The following is a 20,014-nucleotide window of genomic DNA, read 5'->3' as shown; positions in this document are numbered from 1 at the left end:
CAAAGAAAGTAGAGCCACTGCTTAAACACCTACTTTCCTTGACAGTGACATACAGTCTTAACAACTTGGAATAGTAAAACCCATCTATAGCCATAGGATCATGCTCTTACTAGCCCCTCCCAGCTAGGAAAAAGAAGACAGAATGCATATGGCCCTGCCTGTGCAGGTCCTCTTCTAGTCTGGGTAGAGCAACTTACCTGTAAAATGTAGGAAGCTAATTCAAATACCACTTCACTGTCAACGTCAATAAGCTCCTGAAAGGAAAAACAGCAGGCAAGGTAAGTTTGGTAATGCTTTATGACTTCTTCACGACAGCACTCTGCAAAGAGACTTAATCTTCCCTGAGGAGTCCCCCAGAATCTCAACACTCAGGGAATATCAGACCACAGATCTGAATTTCCTGCCTCCTGACATTGCTAGACACCCTCCTTATTGCTCTGAACCAGAGACAACCAGTGCTCCTTCCATGGCATCCACAGGCTTCATCCTCAAGTCTGGATGAGACATTACGGAGGGCACCGTGTCCAGCATGTTACAATCTTGTTCACCTCGCTAATCACTGGAGTAGGGGTGCTTGATAATCAATTGCATTTTCATGGTAAATTCCCACTTTAGAACTGGTGGCAAGGTACCGTGGAAAGAAATGCATTAATGGGATCATGATTCTTCATGTTAAAACCAAAGACAGGGAACTTGAAATCTGTGGCTCTTCGGTTACATGGGGGACATTTCTTTCATGTGCTCATAACTCAGGGTAGCAAAGGGCTACCATGTTGTTGGGAACAGAGAACCATTTTATTTATTGCAAAGGCTTCTATGGCTTAAGTCACGATGGGGAGGAGTTCCAGTATGTTTATGTTCTATTATTTTTTCCTCAAATCTTAATTGTGATCTAGGGCTATGCCCTTTAAAAGTGCAAACTTATCCTTAGTTCTTGGGAACAAAATCAAATGTGTATTTTGTTTTTCAGGATTCATATATTGTTTTAAACCACAAAAGGATGCTTTTACCGGGCACCGGCTCATGCCTGTAATCCTAGCTACCCAGGAGGCTGAGATATGAGAATCACGGTTCAAAGCCAGCCCGGGCAGGAAAGTCCATGAGACTCTTGTCTCTAATAAACCACTAGAAAACCGGAAGCGGTGCTGTGGCTCAAGCAGTAGAGCACTCGCCTTGTGCTGAAGAGTGCAGGGACAGCACCCAAGCCCAGAGTTCAAGCCCCACGATCGACCAAAAAAAGGAAGCTTTCACATAGGGCAGGTCACATTTGTACTGGGAGTCCCATGAGATTGCATAATTAAACACTATGATGTTTTTAGAAAAGGGTGACACATTTCTCATTAAGCGATATAAGATTGTACTTCCTAATTTTTTGAATAGCTTTACACTTATCAAAAAACTACATGTGATTAACTCATAAAACTTCATGAGTATGGACACAGATGCTATGGTATCATTACCACAGTCAAGGTAACAGACATGCCCACTGTCTCCTAACTGAGTGTGCTTGTGCATTAATTAACATGATCTACCTTCTTAATAAGCTTTTTTCCCCCTGGTCCTAGTCCTTGAACACTGGGCTTGGACACAGTCCCTAAGCCTCTGTGTCAAGGCTAGTGCTCTACCACTTGAGCCACAGCTTCCATTTTAGCTTTTTTTGGTGGTTAATTGGAGATACTAAGAGTCTCATGGACTTTCCTGCCTGGGCTGGCTTCAAACCTTGATCCTCATATCTCAGCCTCCTGAGTAGCTAGGATTATAGGCATGAGCCACCAGCACCCAAGATGAGTTTTAAGTGAATGATGCTGTTCTGATATATAGAGCTCATATGTTAAAGACAGAATGAAATCTCTAGTCCATTAGCATGTGATAAGAAATCAAGGAGCTGACAACTGTATTTCCATGTCAAAGTAGAAATGTCCTTCAGGGTTCTTTCCCTATTATCTCTAGGTCCTGTAGTGAGTAGCTAGATAAGAGCTGAAGAAAGAGTTGGAAAGACTTAGAGACCAGCTAGCCCAGCCTCAAGAACAGAAAGTCATGCCTTAAGAGCAGCTATGGAGCTAGAAATCATCTCCCAAGGACTCAGTCTCAACCAATATAATTCTCAGAACAATACCTATAATTGACCTTTGCTTAAAAGAGTTACTTTATTATTTATTAATTTTCTATCAGTCCTGGGGCTTGAACTCTGGGTCTGGGCGCTGTCCCTGAGCTTCTTTTTGCTCAGGTAACCACTCTACCACTTTGAGCCACAGTGCCACTTCCGGCTTTTTTGAGTAGTTTATTGGAGATAAAAGTCTCAGGGAATTTCCTGCTCTGGCTAGCTTTGAACTGCTGCGATTCTCAGATCTCAGCCTCCTGAGTAGTTAGCATCACCGGTGTGTGCCACTGGCACCCTGGCTATTTTTATTATTATTTTTCCTATCTTTTTTGTTAAATTTTAGAATTTTTTGTCATAAAGGTGATGGACAGAGGAGTTATAGTTACATAAGTCAGGTAAAGAGTGTATTTCTTTTTGCATTTTATGTATTTCTTCCCTTGGTCTTTCCCAGTTTTTCCTTTGTATCCCACCGGCAAGTTGTATAGTTCATTTTCAACAGAGTGTCTAGTGAGTAGCACTGCTGTATTTGTTCACTTTGTCCCTCCAGTTCCCTCCCAAAGACAGATAAATGAACAGGACAAAAGAAAAGAAAACAAAAACAGCAACAAAAAACCCTCATGTTTCCATTTTCTGGAGTTTATTTTGACAAATACTATTGTATATAATCATATGCACGTAGACATTGCACTTTTGTGTTCCTCTCCTAAGAGTATTCTCCTTTGGTCTGTAGAGTGTGTATGAATGCCTAGAGTCCTGTACAATTTATCATGTGAATTTTAGATCTAGCTTCTTCATATGAGAGAAAACATGTCAATTGTCTCTCTGAGCTTGGCTTATCTCACGTAACATGATTTGTTCTAGGTCCATCTAATTCCCTGTGAATGACACAATAGTCTTCCTTCTAATGGTTATGTAAACTTCCATTATATATAGATACCCATTTTTTGGATCCACTCATCTACAATAGGCCATTTGGGCTGTTTCCATAGGTTTGCTATTGTGAAGAGTATAGCAGTGAACACGGATGTACAAGTGTCTGCTGCATCCTGGCTTGTGATGTTCTGGGCAGATGCCCAGGAGTGGTATGGCTGGGTCGTAGAAAAGATCTATGTCTAGTCTTTTGAAGAACCTCCAGATTGTTGTCCAAAGAGGCTGTATGAGTTTACAATCCCGCCAACAGTGTAAGAGGGTTCCCCTTCCACCACATCCCCAACATTTGTTGTAAAAATTCACGATCCTGGTCAATCTGACTGGAGGGAGATGGAATCTCAGCGTTGGTTTGATTTTTATTTCCTTTATGGCCAGGGATGTTGAGCATTTCCTCATGTGTTTCTTTACCATTTTTTAAAAGAGTTACTTTCAATGATGACTTGAACTAAAAACCAAACTGATTTTGAATTTTCTAATTATTCTCAATGAGTCCTAAATTGTCCCCAATAATTCAAGACAAAGCATTAAGCAATTATATCTCTATCTTCTGAAGAAAGAATATCCTGGAGGTCTTCTAGGCCTCAGCATTTCAAAGATGGAACTAACGTTTTACTGAACCATGTCAGAAACACAGCCTAAGAGAATGACCCAGAATAAGGAAGAATGGAGGACAATAACTCTTTATGTTTAACAGGATGGAAGAGTTTTATGGCTCTGTAATTGATATAGACCTTCCATGCAGGGCATGTAGAGGAATGTTTGGAATTACACCAGTGGGATTACCAGGTCCCATCAGAATGTAAATCATTGAAAAGTGCACAAATGATCACACAGAAATGCAGTCCAGGGCTTCCACAATGGCTCATTTCTACTTAACAGGGTCCGTTTCCTTTCCCACTGTGCAGCTTCCTAATGAGCTCCCGGGTCTCCTTAGCAGACTTGGTGTGTGTGTGTGCTTTCCTGTCAAACATTTACACCTACCTTGCAGCTAATGGTCAGTGTAGGCTAATGGTTAACATGACTGGGAGGTTTACATCTGTGCTGCTCCAAACTTCCCATCAGAAAACAGCCCTTTTAAGTGTGAGCATAGAGTGTAGTTCATGATTTGAGGCATCTGCTAAAATGGAAAGATCTATACCTATGTGGGGAGGAATGGATGGATGGACGAAGAAGAGGAGGAAGCAGAGGAGGAGAGGAGGAGGAGGTGTGTGTGTATATGTGTTTATGCATGTGCGCACACCCTGGTACTGAGTCTTGAACTCAGGGCTTGTGCGCTGTCCCTGAGCTTTTGTGTTCAAGATTGGTGTCTCTACCACTTGGGCCACAGCTCCACTTCCAGCTTTTGCTGGTTAATTGCAGTAAGAGTATTTTAGCTTTGTCTACCCGAGCTGGCTTTGAACTACAATCCTCAGATCTCAGCCTCCCCAGTAGCTAGTTTTATAAGTATGAACCACCAGCCTCAGGCTCATCTTTTCTGAGCTGGAGCCTCTCATCCCATCTTCTGCCTGTGGGTTGAGCTTTACAAGGTTGCTCCTCTGGTTCCTAGGCCTCTGGGCATGGATCCCACAGCGTGGACTTCTACCACAAACAGCCCTGCATGAGAAATGCCTTCCTATGGATCTATACATATTTTTTTTATTGCTTCCGTTTCTCTTCAGAGGCCTGACTCAAGCGGTGCATACCATCACAGCGGGTCAGGCTGCACTTGCAATCTTTGTCTCACTGGACAGCACAGAATTCTACACGGAGATGCTTGGGGTAGGCAGGGCCCACAGGGCTGTGGCACAGGCCAGGACTGCTTCGAGCTTACACAATCTCCTTCCTCAGCCCTCTGCCAGGTTGGCAAGTCACTTCATGCGTGTCACATGATGCACATGAGTACATGCATACCATTCACACTGAGCCATGGCTGTGCCTGGCTGACACTGGGGCTTCTCCTGCAGGTTGTTGCACACAGCCCGATGACAGGGCCGTGTGAGCGAGTGCCTAGAAAGCTGGAAGGGTCCCTCCCTGTCCTTCCTTTTGTTTTTCCTGCTGTCTCCCCCACAACACATGCGGCGTCTACACAAATCAAAGAGATGAGAACGACCAGGCTTACATGTTGCTGTCCCTGTCGTGTGGGGATAGGATTCTGGGCTTTGTTTCTGCCACCTACAGATACAATGACATCATCTGTTCATTAGCAGAGCTCTTTGAAGATTTCCAATAAAGACCTTTTCTTTGAATGACAAGACTGATAGCGATTTATAGACCTCTCTGTCCACTGTGGCCCAGTATTGAGTCTAATTGCTTAGACTCAATAACTGCGAAGCTTCAGTCCAACGCAGATAGCTCAGCAAGGAATACAAAGTACAAGGATTTCTAAGCTTTTTCTTCCATCGTGATCTGCTCTTTACTGAATACATTTAGGCCCCCAACTTGGGGATGTGCAAAAACAAAACAAAAAACAACCCAGGCAAGTCCCTGGTACCTAGGCTTCTCAAACTGATCCGTTAAATCCACTGTTTGGATCCAGGCACCAGTAGCTCACACCTGTAATCTTAGCTACTCAGGTGGCTGAGACCTGGAGGATTGAGGCTCAAAGTCCACCTAGGCAGAAAAGTCTGGAGACTGCCAGGTGGCTCAATAATAGTGTGGCAGCTATTAGCAAGCAAGGCGAGTGAGAACATGAGGTTTGGTGTTCAAGCCTTGGTGACAGTTCCCAAAGAACCCCACAGAGCTAGAGTAGGATTGCCCAGCAAATACTCAGCATCACTAATCACCCCAAGGACTCTCCTGACATTTCAGATCAAGAGGAATCAAGAGGAGATCCTAACAGATCCCAGGGTTTGGAGTTCCAGGGTGGTAGACGTTTCCAGAACAACACTTGGTATTCTGAGAGAAATCTCCATTCTACATCTCTATGTCCTAACTATCCATCCAACATGAAGTCAGAAGGATAAAGACATTTTCAGATATGCAAAGGCCCCAGACATTCTGCTTTCCACATGTACATGATGGCCAGGGATTACTGGAGGACATTCTCCAGCGAGACAATGGTGTAAAACAAACAATAAGAAGCACAACAGCAGCAAAACAAGCAAACAAAAACAACACAGGAGACAGGGGACCCAACACAGCACAGAGAGACCCAGGTAAGGAAGGGGTCTCCCGCGTTAGAGCTGCAGAAGAAACCAAGTTCAGGCTAGATCAGAAAGTCGGAGAATGCTAAGAGGAAAATGAAACGCAGCAAAGCCCCAAAGAAAAGCCAGAGAGAGAACCAGGAATCATCTTTGCCTTAGGAAGAAACTTGAGAATCCATCTGCGAATCTGCAGGAGCTATGGGAGGAAGAAGGAAAAAAAAAAAAGCAAAAGCAAAGGATACATAGAAACGAAGCAATTAAAAGCAAAGCATTCATTCCCTTCAGGTCAAACAACTGGTTGTCTTAAGAAAGGAATCACAAGGGCAGAAACTACATGGATTAGTCATAATCATGTCATGCTGATGACTGTGGCTTTAAGCCAGTGCTGTTACCACCTACAGAGAAAATAAGGAAAAGGGAAAGTATGGGTGCTTGTATAAGACACCTTAATCCTCATCCATTAAAAAAAAAGTGGGATGTGGTTATGCATGCCTGTAATCACAGCACTTGGAACTCTTTTCAAGGAAAGCTTGGCCCTACAGTAAATGAATAAATGATTTCATTAAGTCTAAAATGGACAAATCTAGGAATAGCAGTGCTATTTATTTAGAAATGTAGAGACACATCCTGGAAAAGGCGGCTAAAAATGGTTGAAGAGGTAGACATATTTTTATAATCAGCCCTTTAGAACCATTTGACTTTCAAACTACATCACATAAATCTTTGGGAAACATAATACAAACAATTCTGGTGGTGTTGAAGACAGAGCCTGGCACATGCTAGATTCTGCACCTCAGCCCCTGACCAAATATAGATCTAATTCTTTAAAAATGTGAGTAAGAGCTGGGAATGTGGCTTAGTGGTAGAGTGCTTGCCTAGCATGCATGAAGCCCTGGGTGCCATTCCTCAGTACCACATAAAGCTGGAAGTGTCACTGGCTCAAGTGGTAGAGAGTACTAGCCTTGAGCAAAAGAAGCTCAAGGACAGTGCCCAGGCCCTGACTTCAAGCCCCAGGACTGGCAAAAATAAATAAAATATGAATGAAATTCATTCTTCACATTGACAGGGCTAAGCAGTTTGCCTTCCCTCAACAGCTTAGCTTCTGTAGGAATGTCCCCAGGAAACAAGGAGGTAGCTGGTGTCAAATTGCTGAGGAAACCAAAGCCCAGGTGAGCAGCACAGCAAGGTGATTAGGTTATCAGATGCCCTGCCTTCTGGGCTCTCCAGCACTTCTATAGTGCTAGGAGACCATGTGAGTGGCATGGGAAAAAAATCATAGCCAAGAGATGCAATGCAGGTCTGGATCCAAGTGGCTAACAGCGCCGGGTGTCCTATGTTGGTCTCTTGTCTTCCAGAGCACGTGGGAGTAGGTCTTGGAATGCTCTCACTTAGGCAGAGGATCAAGAGCTTAGAGATAGTGTGAAGGGGAAGGGGGTCCCATTTAGTCCATTCCCCAAGTGGCATTGCTGAGAGGGAAACCCAATCTGTCCCAGCAAAAGCCAACCAGTCAGCCAGCTCCATGGCCCTTATTATCTGTGTTTCTGACTGGAGCCAGGGTCCTGCCGGTTCAGATACATCTGTTCTTCTCAATACCAGCTCCTCCTGCAAAGTTCTTGTTAATTCCCACTCTACATCTCTCAGAAGACAGGAGGCTCAGGACAAGGAGTAGACACCCAAGGTTCTTTGTAAACTGTCAGTGTATTCAAACTAGGGACTACTGAGGGAGATGAGTGGTCTCTCATGTTCTTGTATCCTACCTACATTTCCAGGGAAGCCATCATTGGTCATCTGTGCTCACTTGCCTAATCAAGCTGAAGGAGAGACTTTGAGGAAGTAGAGAAGGTTCTAGAACGGTCCCCACTCCCTGATCACCAGGTGGGTTGAGGCTGTGGGCATTTGGGCTTTAAATGGGGCTGGCTCCAAAGGCATCCAACCAGATGACCTTCACTTGGGAAATCTGTAACATTCATTTCTGAGGATTTAGTCTCCTTTTCTGTTTTTTGAAAATTTCCATAAATTCCTGAGTCCTTGGCATTCATGATATTCAGCTCTAGCTTAGCTTTTGCAACTGGGAGTGGGGAGCGGGGGTGGGTGGAGAATGAACTACTTACTCCAAGGGAGAAACTGTTTCCTGTGCCTTTACCCAGGTGTTGTCAGACTGGAGAGTGATTGCATGCGTTTGGTGATTTTTACTTTAGCTCACGTCTGCCACCTAGTGGACACCTCACCTTTTATTGCTTCACTTTGAAAGTGAACATTCCTCTTCCTCCTCCTCTTCTTTCTTCTCCTCTTCCTCTTCCCACCAACTTCCTCCTCTACTTCCCACCATCCTCTTCCTCTTCTTCCCCCCACCCTTCTTCTCCTCTTCCTTCTTCCTCCTCTTCCGTCTCTCATGCTTTGTCTTTCTTTCTGGCACCTTGGTTTGAAATGAGGGCCTCATACTTGTTTCTCTTACTCAGTTGGCTGGTGCTCTACCACTTGCACCATGCCTCCATTCAGGCGTTTAGCTGTTTAACTGGACAAAGACTTCTCAATCCTCCTGCCTAGACTGGCTCTGTACCACAATCCTCCCTGCCTGGGCCTCCTGAGTAGTAGCTAAGACTACAGACATGAGCCATGGGTATCCAGCCTAGTTCCACTGTCTAATAAAGACAGTGGGGGATTAGGGAGAGAAAAGAGTTTCCAAGAACCCTGAACTACAGAGGGTGTCCTTTCCTCCATCTAACAGAAATCAAAACGAGTATGGTGTGATCTTAGCCCAGTCATTGCCACCATCAAGGTGCTTCTGGAGACTGAGCTTGATGTGGCAGGAGCCTTTGCTCTTGGTAGAATTATTCTGTGATATGTGTGTGTGCTGAAGTACTTCCCAAGGGGAAAGCGAGGGCATATCACTACTCTAACTCTGTGGATCAAGTTGGATGAGTCGTTGTAACCCTCAAGCCTGACTTTAATTAAATACAAAAGCAGTACAGGCCACAAGATCTCGGAATACATCCAGTGGTTCCCAGCCCACCCATGGGTTTCTTGGCTTTGAAGTTCCCAGGGCTGCACCCAAAAAGCAGGAAGTGGAGCTGTGGCTCATGTGCACACGGCAAATACACACACACACACACACACACACACATATATACACACACACACACAGTTCATTCATACTTTCAAAGTTCATTCATACCAGTCTAAGTTGATGAGTACTCTTATCATATTCATCCAGGTTCCCCACTGACTAGTGTATTTGTCATACCCATCCACATTCCCCACCGTCTCAGCTGACAGAAACCTCTAGCACTGGCATGCAGCTAAGAAACACCTCTCTACAAAGCTCTGACATTGTTTAGCTGATTCCCCCCCTCTCCCCCCCCCCCACTGCCCCGGCCCCGTGAAGTTCTTAAACCATGTTAATGGAAGCAACATGGCATCTCCAGCTTCCAGTGCCACTTCCAGGTTTTGATAGGAAAGTGTCCAGGAAGGGGGACGCTCGTACCTTATAGATGCAGGACTTGGCGTTCAGGAAGAACAGCTCGATGGTGGCATTGTCCTTCAGGTAGGAAATGCTTTCGATGTAGAACCTGCAAGAGGAAACACACACACGTACACATGAGCCACGAGGTGCAGCGGAGCAGAGGCCAAGGGTTCTCTCCAGCTGAGGCTTTGTGGTGGGAACTTGATCTCCCCGTGCTACATGAGTGAGAAAGACACCAGCCAGAAACTTGCCTCTGCTTCCTTTTAAGGAGGAAGTTTGTCTCATACGTTTCTATACAGCAGGGTAAGTTCACCATGTCTGAGGGATCCCTGATTGACAAGGACCGGGGCCTACTATCTACCTGGAGTACTAAGTCAACCTTTCTTTCTCCTCATCTGTTTCCTAATCTTTCACAATGCGTGGATTCATACATGACTTTTTCATCCTAAGCATTGTGTGTGTGTGTGTGTGTGTGTGTGTGTGTGTGTGTGTGTGTGTGTGTGTGTGTGTGTGTGTGTATGCACGCGCGTACTAGAGCTTGAACTCAGGGCCTCTCACTTTTTCTTTTTCTCAAGGCTGGTGCTCTGCCAGTTTCGCCACACATCCATTTCTACCTTGTTGCTGCTTAATTGGAAGAGTTTCTCAGATTTGTCTGCTTGGCTGGATTCCAACTGCAATCCTCAGATCTCAGCCTCCTGGCTAGGATTACAGGTGGGAGCCCTGGCTCTCTGGCAAGTTAGACTTATTTAAAAAATAAATAAAGATAATTTCTTCATGAACAGGAGGGATGGGAGGAGTGGCATTTCTCCTTGAGACACTTCCCATGGGCTTTCCTGAGGGTGGCGAACCGAGAGGAGATTTGAGATTTGAGCGCATCCCGAGAGCTGTGGCCAAGTGTTCTTAACATTGTAATCTTCACGCATTAGTTAAGCCAAATAAGATCTGAATTCCTATCCAGATGGAACATGTGAATTTTTTTTCAAGGAAACATGCTGACATTATTTAAGTGTACATTAAATGTGCCTTTCTGCACGGATGCCTTCAGAGTTGAAGAAAGCCTTTACTCAGACAATGTGCTTGTTCTGTGGACCAGTGACCCGAGGGAGGAAGCTGGATAGGATGTGTCTGAAATGTTATGGAGGGGGGGCACTGGTCATGGGAGATCTCATGCTGAAAGTAGATCAGACTAGCTACTTGGCTTTTGGAAGCTGGATAGACACGAGGGCAGGAGGAGAAGGTGAAGGAAGGAAGTCAAATGTTCCTTTTGCACAGTGTTCCTCAGGGAGGAAATCAGAGCCACGGATTGAGGGTTGGCTGACTGTGTCTCAGGATGACTCCTACAGTCTCCAACTATACCAGAAGGCACATCTCATCATATCAAATCGTATTTATCAAAATGAACTCCAGGAAATGGAAACGAGGATTTCCCCTTGTTTTCTTGTTGTCCTGTTTGTTCATTGATGTGTCTTTGGGAGGGTAAGGGGGAAGCACAGAAATGGAGGGACAAAGGGTGAACCAACGCAGCAGTGACACTCACTAGACGCTATGTTGAAAACGAACTTTACTTGTGGGTGGGGATGGGAGGGAGGAACTGTAAGACAGAGAGGGAAAGGGTAACACTGTTCCAAAAAGAAGTGTACTCCTTACTTGATCTATGTAATTGTAACCACTCGATATATCACCTTTATAACAACAATTTTTTTAAAAAAGGGAAGTGGACTCTCAATCAATGGCTCTCCATCTGTTTATTTTCTGTGGTGGTACTGGGGCTTGAACTCAAGACCTCAGATTCTCTCTTGACTTTTCCACTCAAGGCCATCACTCTACTACTTGAGCCATAGCTCTATTCTAGCTCTTCACTGATTAATAATGGAAGAGGCTCTCAGATATGGCTGCCCAGGGCTGGCTGGCTTTGAACCACAATCCTCAGACTTCAGCCTCCTGAATAGCTAGGATTACAGGTGTGAGTCACCAGCAAACACCTAATTTGTCTGCCATTCTTAATTACTACCAGGCTGCCTTCCTGTGAGTGACCAGCTCCTGGTAGGCCAGGAACAATTCACTCATTTTGGACCTCCCAGCCGAATTAAATGCTTGATACTTGTCAACTTTTCTCCATTCCTTCCTTTCAGATCAAGATAGTAAGGAGGGAGGAGGACAAATAAATGATTCATAAGATATCATAAGATTCTTGATATGCAGTCTGTAGCCAGCCAGCCATGAGCCACTGTTACTTTCTCTTTCCAGCAACACAGAAAATAGACAACTATTGGCAAGCCTATATGTATCCCAATACTAAAGTAAGAGCATGCCCTCAGAGGGACCCCTGATGGAAACCTTACTGTAATAATAAACTTGAGTCTAAATCTGTAGAGTCTGAAATAGTCTAATTATGAATATCTTTATCTCATTTGCTTATGTGTGTGTGTTTAGCCAGGCTTGAGGCTTGAAAGCTGGACCTGGGCTTCTTTTGCTCAAAGCTACTGCGCTCTACCACTTGATCCACAGCACTACTTCTGGCTTTTTCTGAGTAGTTTATTAGAGATAAGAGTCTCACAGACTTTCCTGCATAGGCTGGCTTCAAACCGTAATCCTCAGATCTCAGCTTCCTGAGTTGCTAGGATTACAGATGTGAGTCTTGGTGCCTGGCCTTTGAGTTTTTGAGAATTAGGGAATAAAGGCAATTTGTGTACCCTGCCCTCCCAATCCTCAACCCCAATCTTCTCTCAAATAGTATTTTAAGAAAATACAACCTTCCGCTTTTCCTTGCAATTCTCTAATAAAGGAAAATTCAAATGAGGTGGTAAAGTTGGCAGAAATACCATTTCTGTTGTCTGGCATGAGGGATAGGGAAGGTGGTAAAAATAACAAGCTTTTATTGGGACGAAAAAAATCCCCTGCTCGTGACAGAAACTGGAAAGAGGGTTTCCTGTTAGCCTTCGTCACCAAGACAACGGCCTGGAAAACCCCAGGTGCTCCGGGCCTGTCATATGTTTTGTTCATAACCTTGGACACTTAGCTTATTCTAAACTTTGCATCCATGCCAGGGAACTGCCAAGGTAAAAATGCCTGGAGAAAAACAGCCCGAAGACAACTCCATTCACATCCTGAGCCGGCATCAGGCTGAAGAGACTTATGGGGAGATGGCATGTGCTGATGACTTCCGTGCAAAGTGGAGACTGTCTTTATTTAAAAAAAAAAAAAAAAGAAAATTCGGCTTTCACAGGTGCCTCGTCCACCATCTCTTTGAGCAGTAGGTGGCGCTGTTGCATTTCCTTAACTGCCCATATCGGGAGGGGTGGGTTTCCCCAAATACCAGGCTCACAAAGAACATTCTGGGTCTCCTGGAAGACCCAGGGAAATGAAAGAAGGTCTTGCTGGCCCAGGAGGGGGCAATGCTCCCAGGTTGGCCAATTCCTAGAGGTAGCAAGCTCCTCATCATTAAACAGGATTCTCATAGGCAGGCAGCCAACCAATCCAGAGAGATGCCTCCAACCGGCAGGTTACAGGATACAGACCAGACCCAAGGGGCAGTCCTGCAGCCTTGAGCATGACAAAACCATCCATTCCTCCACCTGCATACCTGTCTCACTGGTCCTCCAAGCAGAGACCACAGACAAGACTTGGGCTCGCTTCTCTGGGTGCTTTACAGCAAGGCCCTGCCAACAGGGTATAGTAGTCATGGGCCCCCTCCTCTTGGTAATGGTGAATGAACTCTTCCCCACAGTGGACACCTCTTCATCTGCCCACCCCATGATACCTACACACTAAAGGAATCTTATACAATGCTGAGTTGAAGGCTTTTTGTGTGTGTGCTGGTCCTAGGGCTTGAACTTAGGGCCTAGGCAACTTTTTCACTCAAAGCTAGTATGCTACCACTTGAGCCACAGCTCCACTTGTGGCTTTTTGGTGGATAACTAGAGATAGGAGTCCCGTGGACTTTCCTGCCCAGGCTGGCATTGAAACACAATCCTCAGATCTCAGCCTCCCAAGTAGCTAGAATTACAGGCATGAGTGCGTCACCTGCACTTGGTTTGCAGTTGTCTTCCGGATTTGAAGGGAGCACCTTCTAGAACAAACTCCGCCGTGATGCTCCTTGAATCCCAGGAGCCATGTTACACCTGTGCTAGCCCTAGAAGAGCGCATGCTCCGTATTCACATGTTTGAGTGCATTAAACCACAGTGGGCAGTCTCAGCCCCTTCTTTAATTCAAGGAAGCTTCCAACTGCAACAGACTGAACTCCGTCCAGCCAAATGACATCAGCCAGGTCCCCTCCGGCCGGCTCCTGTGCCTCTCTCTGCAGCCACCCGCGGGCAGTTGAGACTCACTGTGTATTTACAGCAAGTGTTAATTACATGGGCCACTGACTTCATTTTGTGATGAACACAAATGTCACATTTGGAATGGCTGATTGTTGGTGGCCCAACAGAGCAGCAATAATGACAATGATAAGCTGTGACTTTCTGTGGCCACACATCTTGGATGCTTGGTGTCTTGGAGGCTCTGAAGTCTTCACTAAACTCTGATAAGTTTTGGTTAGCAGGCACTTCATTTCAGACCTATGCCGCCATTGTTCTTGGGAGAAAGCGGAAGTAGCATCTGTGTCTCTGTCAGCAGAGTCCACGGACTCAGATTTGCCTGGAGAATCTTCCTCCAGCGAAGAGCCTCCTGGCATCTCCATGCGGTCTCTTTCCTGTTGTTCACTCCCATTTGTTTATTTGTGAAACTCAACGTTTGAAGAGACAAAGCTAATCTGTTTATTTTCCTAAAAGCAGAGTAAGCTGCCAGGGTTAAAGGGATGCTGAAGAGTTCAACACAAAGAATAGTCTTGAGTATAAAGTCGTCCCCTCAAACACGTAATGTACTCACCTGGCACACTGGTTCATGCCTATAATCCCAACTATGTGGGAGGATCTGGAGGATCATGGTTCAGGGCCATCCTAGGCAAACAGTTCTCCAGGTCCTATCTCAAACCATAGCTGGGTATGGTGGCATGCCTGCCACCCCACCCAGCTACACAGAAAATGTAAATAGGAAGATTGTAGTCCAGGCTGGCCTAGGGAATAAATGAGATCTGAAAAGAAACTAAAGCAAAAAAAAGGCTGGAGGCATGATTCAAGTGGGAGAACACCTTCAGGTCAAATCCCAGTACTGCCAAAAAAGAAAAAAAAAGGTTTGCTTTGGTAACTAGCTCTATTTTCTCTCTCTATTTTTTCTTGCCCTATTTATTATTTTTGGGGGGAGGTAAACAATATGAGAGTCATTGTCCTCAAATTTCAAGCAGGGTAATAGCTTGAGGTAAAAAGCCTCTCAAGCACATACTGCTGGGTGTGAGGGCGTGGGGAGAGGCGAGAATGGCCCAGAAGGTAGAAATCAGGCATCAGAGGACAGGCTAAGGCTATATGAAGGAAAATGGGAAGCCAGAAAGAATCCTGATCCAGGATCGGATGAACTCTAGAAGGATGCTCAGGGGTCTCCTCCAGTAGAGACTGAAAGAGGTCAAAGCAAGGGGCTGAGACGACCAAGGAGATTTCAAGTCTGGGACAGGTTGAGGAAGGCCTGGATGAGGGCAGAGGGAGGTGCTCAGAGAGCTGGGGCTGGTAGAAGAGGTATGGCAGGGGAGAGGAGGAGAGGAGGGCCTGGGTGCGGCAGAGCAGAGGAAGCCCAGGTTGATGCCCACCTTCTGAGGGGTGTTGCGCAGTGGGGGAGGTATCTTAGAGACAGTGAGTTGCCATTGGAGGAGGAGTGTGATGTCAGGAGCCTGGTAGAACAGCAACGATGTCATTGGGTTCTACCTGCATTGTACACTCAGGCCTTAGCAGGGTCTATGGACTCCATACTTGAAATGAGAGGTTTTTCAACACTGACTGAGGTAACCAGGGCCAGAGGCATCGGAGTTCACGCGTGGGAAGGACAGGATGGCTCACTATGCTGCTAAGAGCTCAGTGTGCTTTGGTTCAGAAAGGTCACTGGAGGACCTGTAATCCAAGCATCCAGGATGCTGAGTGAAGATAATCATGATGAGTTCAAAGCTAGCCTGGGCTACCTAGTAAGACCCCCACTAACAGAGTGGGAAGGGATGAAACAGGTTTGGAGAAAATCCCACCTGATCCTACTTTTTTTTTCTTAAACTGTACTGGGAGGAGTTGAACTTTGATCTGCAGATCTCAGTCTCCTGAGTAGCTAGGATTAAAGGTGTATGAGCCACTAGTGAGCCTTGTTCATATTTTTGAGATGGGGTCTTGCTATCTTTGTCTCTTAGCCATAATCTTCCCACCACCAACACTCCAGTAGTCTGCCTGCACAGCCTCCTGTATGTTTTAAAGCTGCCTTTTTTTAAAAAGCTGTTTCTCAAAAAAAAAAAGTAATGGGATTTTGTAGGCAGTTGTGACTGTATTGGGGACTAGCCCTAGGCGGGAGGTTAGGTTTGAATCCCATAATACAAAGCATACCAGCAGGCAGCTTGGAGTTACACTTGTGTATTTAATCGGTCTTGAGCCATTTTTTTTTTTAAATTGTGTTCCTAGGTTGGTTTCCCGTAGAATTGTCTCCTAGAGAAAAGTGCTCATTGATCACTGCTGGGCTATGTTGACCCAGTGCCCTCTAAAAGAGCTTGTAGCCTGTGTTTTCCTAACAATTTCCTCTGCTGTGAAGGTTGGCAGATTGAACTTGTGGTGTATTTGGCTTTGTACAGGGAGAGAGGGTAGGACTTGGGGGTCAGCTTACCAGTATTGGAAGATACTGGTATTTGATCCTCTTGTAGGGAAACTTTGCCTATAGATTGGAAACTCAAAGCATCATTAGAATAACTATTAAACAAATAAAAACAACAGAAATCTGGGCGCCTGTGGCTCATGCCTGTAATCCTAGCTACTCAGGAGGCTGAGATCTGACGACTGAGGGTCAAAACCAGCCTGGGCAAGGAAAGTCTATGAGACTCTGATTTCCAATTAACCACAAAAAGCCAAAAGTGGAGCTGTGGCTTGAAGTGGTAGAGTGCTAGCCTTGAGTGAAAATGTTAAGGGACTATGTTAGGCCCTGACTTCAAGCCCTAGTACCAGCACAAACAAGAGAGAAAAAACAACAACAACAAAAACCCATAAGGCATGCAGAATGTCAGGAATTGTGTTAAGCCTTACTGATTCTCAGCACAACCAATCAGATCTCAGAGAAGGAGAACCAGCCCTTGGAAGAAGGGCGGGGTAGGTGGTGTCAATCCTTTACAGGGATTACAGGTAAATGAACTGCTTCCCTTCCACTCTGTTCTTGCCCATTCCTGCCTACTTCTCTTCTTGCAAACATTAATCTTTGCTTTCTCAGGTTTCTTTGCCCTTCATCTGAGAAACTGAGATGCCATTAAAGAGAACTTGCCATTGCAAGGTCCCTATCACCAATGAAAATGGCTGGGCCTAGCTCTGTTACCTTCCAAGCTGCTAAGCAAATCAAGATGGCATTCAGCACGAAGCTTACACTTTATCCCTCAGCAGAGGGAGAGAGAGACACTCCAGCCTGTTCAATGGACCCTTGAGGTCAGACTTTACAGACTGTCTTGTGGACTCAGGCAGGCTGTGCCTGGATTGCAGTCTTCACTCTGCTCTTCAGGGAGAATGAGTTGTACATGGCATGTGTGTCTGCTCGGGAACTTAAAAGATTCTAACATTTTTGAGGAGCGGAGTCTATGTGTCGGGTGCGAGTGGAAATGTCCCCTTGTGGCTGTGATCAGTGGTGGCATGCTCAAGGCTCTGGGTTCGATCCCCAGCACCATCATCAAAGGGAGATGATGATGACAACCGTAGAATGCTTCTGCAGGAGTTAGAGCCAAAGTTCTAGGAAGAGCAAGCAAGCGGGGTGGCTTCACAGACAGGGCGCTCAGAGATCCTGACCTGGGGACTCTGATTCTGCCATGAGTTGGACTTTGGCAGTGGGTAAGTCCTGGGGTCGGCTTCAGGAGACTGTCTGGAAATGATGTGACACATAATGGCTCCCTGGCAAACACTGATGAACTGAAGCTGTCGGAATGGATGAGCGGACAAGAACTGCCCTGGTCTCTATTACACAAGGCTGGATCAACCTGGGATCTGCGGTCACACCATCCTGTCTGGAATCAAACTCCTACATTCCAACATACTCGAGTGGCATTTATGATGGAAATCCAGACTTCCGCTACAGCACTTCACATGACACCAAGAAAAGCATCCCAGAATTTCCCGGGATGTGTGCTATGGTGGGAAACTCAGTTTAGTTTGAGCTGTATGGTCCTTTCCCACCATTCCCTCAGCCTCCCCCAGAGTAACCCCAAAACACGTGTGAAGTTTTTAATCTTCATGTCACACATGGACCCTAGTGGGAGCATGCAAACAAGGGCTGGGTCATGGTTGATGTGGTCGAGGACCCTCAGGGCAAGTGCAAGGACTTGAGTTCAAATCCTCGTGCTGCCACACACACAAAAACAGTACAAAGATATGTGTCAGAGCATACATCCCGACATGTTCCCTACACAGACATCTCACACACACCTTGCACACTCATCCCTGCACACATGACATACTCCTGCCTCTTGTGTTCACAGCTCCCACAGGGACAAGTATGGTGAGCTCACATCTCTCTCTCTCTGCCATGTCTTGCACACACTCTCCTTTAGCAGAAACCAAGATACACTTGTTCTCCCCAGCCTTTGGCTCATTCATAGCCGAGAGAGAGCGAGAGACAGACAGAGAAAGCGAGACAGAGAGAGAGAGAGAGAGAGAGAGAGAGAGAGAGAGAGAGAGAGAGAGAGAGAGAGAGAGAGAGCGGTTAAGTGTGAGCCCACATGCACATACCTGACACAAAAGTACAACACCACGGGTCCCGACTTCTTGGGGAAATCATGTTCCAGCACCCTCCGGTCTAGCTGAAGCCAGTTGAAGTGTCCCCTGAGGAGAAGAGTGACAAGTGGGTCAAGGTGGTGGGTTTGCTGCACTGTTTTGGGACAGGGGTGCATGTGGACAGAACATGCTAGATGGCAGCTACCTGGGCACCTTTGCCTGGCTGCTGTCTGTTTAGAGAGGTACAAGAGAACTACCCAGGGACAGCGTGGGCAGGAGAGGCACCACCTGGTGTGTGGGCGGGAGCTCCGCCCACTGCCTGTTTGCTAGATTCCTGATTCCATGAACCCCCTTCCCACCACTCGAGGCTGGCTGGCCGCTGCTTCTCCCAGAGGCCTCAATGCAAATTAAGGACACATTCACACTCTTCAAAAACCCCTACCGGAAGTACCTGGGTTAAGTCTTGAATCCCAGTTCCTTCGAACATGAAGTTGACACTTGCATATGGCTGAGCCATTCTACTCTCCCATGTTCCCCTCCTCCCCTGGAAAGGATTTATTCCACAATGCTGTAATGACCATGTTCCTAGACTCTTGGCAGTCACTTCCCAGACATTTCTTAGACACTGGAATAGCCCACATTCAGAACCATCCCAACATTGACCAGTAGACAACTAGATAGACAAATCATGATAGAGTCACCCAGTAGAATACTATGCAGTACTAAAGAAAATGTGCTGCCGGCTCGGGTGAATTGAAAAATATGCTGAGAGAAAGAAGTCGACAAAAAGAGGAAGTGGAAATGAGGTTTTTATTCTTTTTATTTTTGTCTTGTCTTGTTCATTTATTTGTCTTTAGGAGGGTAAGGGTCACAGAAATGGAGGGACAAAGTGAACAAATGCAGCTCACTAGATACTATGCTGAAAATGAACTATACAACTTGTAGGTGGGGACAAAGGGGAAAACTGGGAGAGAGCAAGGGAAGGGGCGACATTGTCCCAAAACAAATGTACATATGACCTGACATGTAACTGTAACCCCTCTGTACCTCACCTTTATAATAATTTTCATATATATATATATATATATATATATATATATATAAATACTACACAACTTCAAGTATGTAAAGCTCTAGAAAATACAAACTGATCTATAGTGACAAATCATATTGGGGGTGTCAGGGAGGGGCCGTGGGGAGACACTTCAGGAGTGATGGTTGTTGATTACCTTCATTGTGATGACAGCTTTCATGGTTGCAGACATCTTGGTAAACCAACCAAATCGTACACTTTAATACATACAGTTTATTCTATGTCCATTATAATTCATTAAAAATCAGCCAGAGAAGGCCAGGAACGGTGGCTCAGGTCTATAATCCCAGATACTTGGAAGGTGGAGGTAGGGGAATCATGGTCATAATCTAGCCTCTGGCCAAACATGCCATCTGGAAAATAGGACCATATATGGATGGAGGGTGTGGCTTACGTGGTAGAGCCTCTGTTTAGCAAGCATGAGACTCCAAGTTCAAATCTCAGTTGTGGAGAAGGAGCCTAACAGGGAGAGAGTTCAGCGGGGAATAGAGGTTTACTTC

General features: G+C 45.6%; 1 protein-coding gene across 1 annotated transcript in view; it reads right to left on the bottom strand.

Moving 5' to 3' along the window:
• Positions 1-20,014, bottom strand: part of Frmd4a (FERM domain containing 4A) — a 194,090-nt gene that overhangs the window by 105,777 nt on the left and 68,299 nt on the right. Inside the window, exons 4-6 of the mRNA XM_042686012.1 lie at positions 18,437-18,529; positions 9,638-9,722; positions 198-254 (exon numbers count right to left, since the gene is read on the bottom strand). Coding sequence (XP_042541946.1) covers positions 198-254; positions 9,638-9,722; positions 18,437-18,529 — 235 coding nt within the window. The remainder of the gene's footprint in view (positions 1-197; positions 255-9,637; positions 9,723-18,436; positions 18,530-20,014) is intronic.

This window comes from Dipodomys spectabilis, unplaced genomic scaffold, assembly GCF_019054845.1.
Source record: "Dipodomys spectabilis isolate Male_0828 unplaced genomic scaffold, ASM1905484v1 ptg000096l, whole genome shotgun sequence".
Taxonomy (NCBI): domain Eukaryota; kingdom Metazoa; phylum Chordata; class Mammalia; order Rodentia; family Heteromyidae; genus Dipodomys; species Dipodomys spectabilis.
This window is presented reverse-complemented; position numbering and strand designations above follow the sequence as displayed.